General features: G+C 35.1%; 1 protein-coding gene across 1 annotated transcript; it reads left to right on the forward strand.

The window, feature by feature from the left end:
- Positions 1-18: 18 nt before the first annotated feature.
- On the forward strand, positions 19-7,500 carry TMEM41A (transmembrane protein 41A). Its single transcript, XM_015814151.1, has 5 exons — positions 19-177; positions 3,033-3,186; positions 4,226-4,387; positions 5,835-5,973; positions 6,888-7,500. The coding sequence occupies exons 1-5, from the start codon at positions 77-79 to the stop codon at positions 7,109-7,111; spliced, it is 780 nt and encodes a 259-aa protein (XP_015669637.1). The 5' UTR covers positions 19-76; the 3' UTR covers positions 7,112-7,500.
- Positions 7,501-8,159: the final 659 nt, after the last annotated feature.

Here is an 8,159-nt window from a genome sequence, read left to right on the forward strand (position 1 = left end):
CCGAGTGTGAGTTGTCAGTTCATCGGCCGTTGCCTTTAGTTCCTGCTCCTCTTGGCGTCCCTTATGAGCGGCGGCCATGCGGTCGTTGGTGGGCTTCTTGCTGGTCCTGGCAGCAGCCACGTCGGGCCTTTATTTGCTAACTGCCTGGTTGCCTGGAGGGCCGCGCGCGGGAAGCGGGTGAGTTGGCTGTCTCCTCTTTATTTCGGGCTCGCTGTCCTGCCGGGCGCTCGTGTCCCGAAGCGACCGAGCGAGTTTTGGTTTAGCGGCAGTCAGGCAGTTGAGTTCTGCAAGCTATCTTAGCTCCCGGTGGATCTCAACTTTCAAAGGCCCGAAGGTCTGGATTTTTTTTGCTGAAAAGGACTAATGACGTTGAGAGCCGACTGGAAAATATACATCGCCATCGAAATTTTGCAGACGCGGCAACGGTGCTGCTGAGGACTCCGAAGTTGTTATGAAACCTAATCGCAATAGCGCATTTATCTACAGTGATTTGACGACCCTGCTTTGAACGACGCTGTTGTTTGTGGAAAGGCGATTGAGTGATTGCAGTACACTATATCCTTCTGCTTTGTATGTAGGCAATAGATTTCCTCTAAGCTGATTTTAAAATGCTTTTAGAATAGTTTATTCAATGTTAAGGTATCTTAATTTGATTTATCCAGCAAGGATAGCCCTTTGTATTATAGTCTGAGATGTCATATATGTATGAATCTTGCTGCCTCGCCTGGTCCATAACATTCTATGGGAGGAGAGTAGTTGCACAATAAGAATTAGGTTTAGAAACGCACCATAAAGTATTTCTAAGGATCCTCAGTAATTATTTCAGATACCTATTGCTTGCTCTACCTACTACCGGTGGGAGCAAGTTTCTCCTGTAGAAGCACTGAATAAAAACAGCATATCTACTTACCAACCAACATCTTTCCTAAGTAATTTAAAAGGAATAGGTCAAGTCCAGCAAAGCAATAAATATAGAATCAAATAATCTTGGTGTTTTGTTTACTTTCTCTGAGAAAATCAAGAACATTTCCTACAGTAGTTTCTGTAGGGTTTTTTTTCTTCGATTCAATTGTATCTGATTCTTGGAGATTACCTGGAACTTCTTTCTTTTCCTCTGAAGTATATGCCACTTTTTTTCTTCATAGGTCATCTTTTTCTTTCATATGTTATTTTTTTCTCTAAACTATATGACTTCTCTTAGGAAAAAATGTTCAGCATGGCACCATTTAGCCATACTGATACTCTAAGAATTAAAAAAAAAATGCAAACAAATCTGCTAAATTTAAATGCCATTCAATTTGCAGTGATTCTGGGGGTATAGAAAATATTGTAAAAAATCTAATATAAGAAAGAACGTTAAAGAAAAAGGAACAAAGATGGCAAAGATATCTAACCCACATAGGAACAAACAAGAAGGGCTTCATGCTTGCCAGAAGCCTGGACAAAGAGCCATCATGACTTGAGAACCCTTTTGATACACCAGTAGGGTACAGCCATTCGAATTTGTACTGCTACAGAGAAAGCATGTTTCTGGGGTCCTGATAGATACCATTGTTTAATTGAAGAATCCCAGTACAAATTATTGGGTTAAGCTACTTTCCTAGAGAAAAGACTAGATTGTTGAACTATAAAAGTTTTTATTTTCTCTTAAAATTCTATGAGTCATTGAATTAAATTGATAGCACAGATATTTACAATACACCAAAGAATTTTTTCAAGTCAATATATAATAAATTCATTATCACAAAACACGTGATGTCTATTAACTTCGATGTTTTTAAAAGGCTTCTAGATAGACTCCTGGATAATTGTTCTATCAAAAGCTGTTGGTAATAAAGATTCAGCGTTATATCTTGATTGGGTGTAGCATGTCTTCATATACCAGTACCAGGAGAACAGTAGTGTGAGAGAACTATCTCCTGCTTCCAAGAATACCAAAAATGTCTAATTGGTCACTGTAAGAAAGAAAATGCCGGACTAAGATGAAGATGGTCTCAACCAGTAGAGCTGTTCTTATAAGTATTGGGGTTTATTGAAATGAAACAATATATGGCATGACTAATTATACAGCCACAGTTAAAGGAAACACATTGTTTAAACAAATATAACTTTTGTTGTTTGGACATCACAAATGTACAGAGCTTTTATTTTTTACATTTAAATTATAGTAAGGGTCTCATAAATTCCTTAGATGACTTGGAGAGAAATTTTTAGTTTTTTTAGTGAAGGATGCAAGGAGGTGGGGGGGAAGATAGTTATGAGAGATGATTGGAAATTTTGCTCTTTACGGTCAGCATTACTAGGATAATTCAACTGGAATTTTGGTCCATTTTCAAGTTTATGAAGTTTAATATCTATTGCTTGATTTTCTATTAGTTTGAGCAACTGTATTTCAGTGATTGTATACTTCCAATAGAGAGCCATTTTGGTATAATGGTTAAGTCATCAGTCTAGAACTCAGGAGAGTGAGTTTTAGTCCTATCTTAGGCATAAAACCAGTTGGGTGACTTGGGCTGGTCATATTTGTCAATCCTAGGAAGGAGGCAATGGCAAATCACTTCTGAAAAAATCTTGCCAAGAAAACTGCAGGGACTTGTCCAGGCAGTCTCTTTAGAGTCGGACATGATTGAATAGAAGGAAAAGAAATACTTGTAATAATGTTCATAGCTGTTTGTTTCCAACACAAAACCCAGTCTCCTATCTTTTTTTTTATAGTCCTGCAGATATTGTTATTGTTAAAGATACATTTGTCTTGTCGGAACTAAAATAGTACAAAATGTTAATATTTTGTTTTTAAGATGACTTTTGATTTGATTTAACCTCATTTTAAAAAACAACTATTATAAACATGTTAAGTAGCAAAAAAAATCCAAATACCAATATTTGTAAGATTAAACTGATTTATTTTCTTGAGAGAGCTCCATGTTGCAATAAACCTGTTCATCTTCAAGGCTAATCTCATAATTATCCTCTGTTCCTTCTTTTAATCCAATCATTTTGCAACTAAACTAATTATGTTCTTTCTTTATCAGGTCATTAAAATTCCCCTCAGATCTAGAGGAACTACAAGAACTTGCAGAGTTTCTACAGTACTACAATAAAGAGCACCATGCATACATGATTCTGCTTTTCTGTAGTGCTTACCTGTACAAACAAACCTTTGCCATACCAGGCTCTAGCTTTCTGGTATGTATATATGTCATAAAAGTCATAGATTGGTTTTGCAGCATGTTGCAAAAAAATTATTGCCATACTTATATTGTTAGATATAAAATTTATCCTTCCATAACATATACTTGCTGCTATTTTTATGGAACCTTTTCATGAACATATGTAGAAATATGAATATTATTTTGTCCATTCATAGGAAAACCCCTTCACAATATAATATGTAGATGTGTGAGAAAATATTTTCCTGGGAGCCCTGAGTTTTTATTGTGATTTTTAGGAGGTGCTGTTTTTATTGCCTTGTGAACTGTCCAGGGTTGTGATTACAATATAGACAGCCGTATCAGTCTTATAAATAAATGTTCCATCTTGCTGAAAAGTCAGAGTATATATTTTATATTATATATTTTATAAATGTATCTTTTAAGCAATCAGGATATACTAAACTCAAGGAATCACCTGTCAGAAGGTGGTAAGGTTAAAAAGTAGATACTAGTCATAGTATTTCCAGCCAGCATGCACAAAAGAGACAAAGAAGCAATATTTCTTTGTAGCATCTGTTGCTACAGAGCAGAATTTCAGATGAATCATAAAAATAATTATTCTTTCTCCTCATCACCATGACTTCAATCTAAGTTATGTTTATTGGGGTTCATTAAAAATGGTTCATTATTCTTTAATTCTGAATTATTTCTACTGTTCCATTTACCATTTCAACCTGATGTAATGTGAGTTTTTTGAGTTAGCTGGGAGGTAGGAATGGAGGACAACCAGATCATTTTATTGAGGAACAGTAGAAAAATTCTTGGTGGACAGTTATATAATAGCATATTGAGGCTCATAATACAGTATACTGTATTATATTAAGAGTAGCAAACATCTGTGTTTTATACCCAGTTTATGGATTTGGCAGAGACATCACTGACCACTGCTATTAATAGTATGAAGTAAATGGACCAGGCAAGGCTGTTCTTACATTCTTATGGTTCATAAAGCCCTTAATGCTTTCCCCACAGTTTTTAATGGACTGGATCATTATCTAGTTTTACTCTAACAGAACATCCTTGCTGGGGCTCTCTTTGGACCATGGATAGGACTTCTGTTATGTTCTACTCTGACTTCTGTGGGTGCTACTTGTTGTTATGGACTATCCAGTATTTTTGGGAAAAACTTTGTTATGTACTATTTTCCTGATAAAGTCACCATGCTTCAGAGGAAGGTAAGAAAAAGCTAATTACAATTAAATTTTATTTAGTAATAGATAAGAATTGTATATAATAGAATTCAATTATATATGGCTGCACCTAAAATATCTCAATTTCAGTTTCTGGCATTGCAAAGAAAAAATCTTATCTGAAAACTTGAAGACCTGCTCCTAGTCAGTATACAAAATTTGAAGCTAGATGATCCAGTAATCTAGCTTGGCAAAAGGCATCTTGCCATACTTCTGTGATCATATTCTAGCCAACAAAGTTTACTGCTAGCGATTTAACATGCACTGACTGAAGTTCTAAAATATTCCTTCATGAGCTTGTTACATAGTTTTATAAGATTTTAACAATCCATGTTATAAAGGTATTAGTAATCCAAATTAGAAGATTAAAAAAATGATTGAGAGCATAGGGCCACAAATTTGGCTTCTGTAGGCACTTCTTCAACTCAAACTTGTTTTGTGCAATTATCTACATAAGCCAGGAAAAGATGCAATATCTTTAGAATAGCTTTACTGTCTTTGTGTATCTCACAATGAAATTAAGTGCTGTCCACAGTGCACACTACACACAGGTAAAAACCACAAGTAAAACATACATTATATACACACATCCTTCACATTCTATTCACCATTGCGCTGGCCCTAATATTGCACTTCAAGGTTTCACTACATGTAGTATTTAATGTGGTTACAGCTCTGGATAAAAACTACTTTTCAGCCTATTTGTCTTTGTTTTATTATCCTGTACCATCTGCCAGATGGTAATAGTTCAAAAAAAGAATGTCAAGGATGAATCTTTAAGAATGTTTTGAGCTTTCCTAAGACTGCGGGAACTGTATAGTTCATCCAGGGGGGGAGAAGAGGGCAACCAATAATCTTCTGCGCAATGGTAATGACTTTAAAAAGTGTGCAGTAAAATTGCTGCATAGACTTATAGTAAATGCTTTTTGCTAGTATGGGCCTATACCTAATTAATAGAACACAAACAAAAATACCATGGTAACTATACCTTCCACCAGCAAACTGTTTCTTTACTTTGTTTATGCCAGTGGAAAATGTGTGCTAGATCCTAACTAGTAGCCCACATTTGGAAGGACTCCTTCCAGTCATAAATGGGTCCAAGCTGCAGAAAAAAACTCTGCCTTTAAAAGGCAGAAGGAAGTTTTCAGGCATTCTTCCTCCCTTCACTGTCTTTCCTCAGGCTCCTCAGATTTCAAAGGAGAAGGGAGAATTATCAGAAATACAGTATTCTTCCCTCATCCCCATTCTCTTGTGGATGCATTCCTTAAAAGAACAGAAGAGCTGATAAATAATAAGTTGATTAATTGAATATTATTTAGAACATGTTTGTATTACAGTACTACATAACCTTTGGGAGAAAAAAGCAGGTGTGGAAGAAAGCAGTTTGATCATGTCTGGTTTTTATCTTTTTTGGTGGGGCTTCCTTTGACAGGTAGAAGAAAATAGACATTCCTTGTTCTTCTTCTTGTTATTTCTGAGACTGCTCCCCATGACTCCAAACTGGTTTCTGAATCTTGCATCTCCAGTCTTGAACATCCATGTAACTCAGTTTTTCTTCTCTGTTCTCATAGGTAAGAACAAAAGAAGCATATTTACATCCATATTGTTTAGTATTTTATTTGGTCTTTCTTCACTTTTGCATTATGCTTGCTTCTCATTATTTTTATTATTCAAATTCAGTTATTTTTTTTTACTATGCAGTACATGTGGAATAATGGTATGGATGCTTGTAAGTAAATGGTGTGAATGGAGGAGATGGATGAATCAATGAGCTCATCTTCTCTCAAGTTTCTGGACCTATAAACTTTTAGTGTTCTTTGAGATAAAGCATGAACTGAACTGATTCTTGAAGAAGAGGTGGGAAGCATTTCTGCCTGGCTATGACAGCTTTTCACAAATGCAGATAGCAACCTCAGCTTCAATGAACACACATTGGATTTCTTTTATATGTGTCCATTAGGCTGCAGAAAGCAAATACATAAATAATTTACAAATCACATAGCAAGAATGTATTTTTGCTAGGATTCCCTTATATTTTACCAGAAAGTGGTAACAGAAAAACACTGATTTTCTTTGTTGAGTATATTACTTCTTATTGTGAGAATTGAAAAGTATCTCCAATTTAATGCCATAATTTCAACAATTCTTAAAGTGATTAATAAAGAAAAACTTCATCAGTACCATTTTTATAATGTGATTTAAGATGTTAAACCAGGTTGAACAAACTGTAAAAAAAAATTATCCAGGTAAGCAGAAGTTTCCACCTTGTTCATGTGTAGAGAACATCTATACATCAAACTTTCAAATTCTTTATTTTCTCCAATGGCATTTGTAAATTTATGCTTTTTCTCCTCCTTTGATGCTCATATCTATTCCCCTCCATTTGTATATTCAAGCCTTTTTTCTGTTTGTAGGGTAGAACTTATAAGAGTTTGTGAAATGTATACATTTTTCTAATCTTAAAATTTCCCTCTTTCACTTACAGGATTGACTCCCTATAATTTTATCTGTGTCCAGACAGGCTCAGTACTTTCACAGATATCTTCCCTGGATAACATTTTCTCCTGGAGTAACTTATTCAAGATGTTGGCTATAGCCACGATGGCATTAATCCCTGGGACTCTTATTAAGAAATTCAGTCAGAAACGTCTTAATTTAGACAAAAGTGAACAGAAAATTTACCTGCTGAATGGAAGAAAATACAACTGAATAGACTATCCCTAAATAGATATCAGACAACGTGGAATTGGAAAATAGGTATTTTGAATCAGCAGTTCTGTTGTCATTGAACTTTGGACTTCTTATTGCTGTTTTAGGCATCTTCTTTTGCTAATGTATAAAGATGAGTCTTTTAAAATACTGTTTTTTAAAAAGAGCTGAGACTGGTGTGTCCCATTTTATAAAATTACTGGTGATCCAGTTTATCCAGAAGTCAGAATTTGAGGGACCAAATGGACCTGCATCTATTGATTTGAGGAAATCTAAATCCTACCATCACTGAGGAAGTAAGCCTGAAATTGCTTGCCAGATGAACAGCATTTGTTTTGCACATGAAGCAGTTACAATATTGTTTCTGGGCCAGATATTGATTTGTTTAAAATAATGGCAATGATGAATTGTGTTTCCTCCCAATGTGAGGAATGCAGTGAAGTTTTGTATTATTTCCTTTCACCAGTTAAAACATCACAGAGAAGAAAAATGATATAGAGCTACAGCCACGCAGGAATGGCTTGCCTCTTATCTTTCTCAACATTAAAATTTTTAATAAGTATTTTATGATTTCCTGTATAAGATAACATGAAATGTCTGCCGGGTATAGAAGACTTCAGATTAAGTCTGAGGAAATTTTCATTCTAGCAGTATGGAAAATTGCATTTTTCATTTTTCAAAGTAAAATTATATTAAGCAAAAAAGAATATACTTTGAATATAATAATTGAAATTGTTATATTGTTTACTCAGTCCAGTTTTCATAGTTGTGAAAATCCTCTTATAATATGGCACTTGTTCTTAATCCAAGTGTTAGTTAATGCCATTTTCCCCTGAATTTCCTATTTGAAAATGGCCTTGGTCTTGCTTGTCTCTGCATCAAGCTGCGGTTTCTTCAGAATGCACAAAAGAGGCTTGTTTGGTCCTTTTTATACTACAACAAAGAAATGGATAGAAGACAAGGTGTTAATGAAAGTGTTAAGGGGTTGTTGTTGTTTTGCCTGATGTCTGCAGTGATGCAAGTTTGCCATTTTAGAAATCAAAGCAAG

This window comes from Protobothrops mucrosquamatus, unplaced genomic scaffold, assembly GCF_001527695.2.
Source record: "Protobothrops mucrosquamatus isolate PMUCROS unplaced genomic scaffold, P.Mucros_1.0 scaffold225, whole genome shotgun sequence".
NCBI classification, from domain to species: Eukaryota; Metazoa; Chordata; class Lepidosauria; order Squamata; family Viperidae; genus Protobothrops; species Protobothrops mucrosquamatus.

What these genes read in the sequence shown, in the direction of transcription:
- TMEM41A (XM_015814151.1), top strand. Translation starts at nt 77, where the DNA reads ATGCGGTCGTTGGTGGGCTTCTTGCTGGTCCTGGCAGCAGCCACGTCG. An exon ending in GGGCCGCGCGCGGGAAGCGG is followed by an intron (nt 178 to 3,032) that starts GTGAGTTGGCTG and finishes TTTCTTTATCAG; the next exon opens with GTCATTAAAATTCCCCTCAG. An exon ending in TACCAGGCTCTAGCTTTCTG is followed by an intron (nt 3,187 to 4,225) that starts GTATGTATATAT and finishes TTACTCTAACAG; the next exon opens with AACATCCTTGCTGGGGCTCT.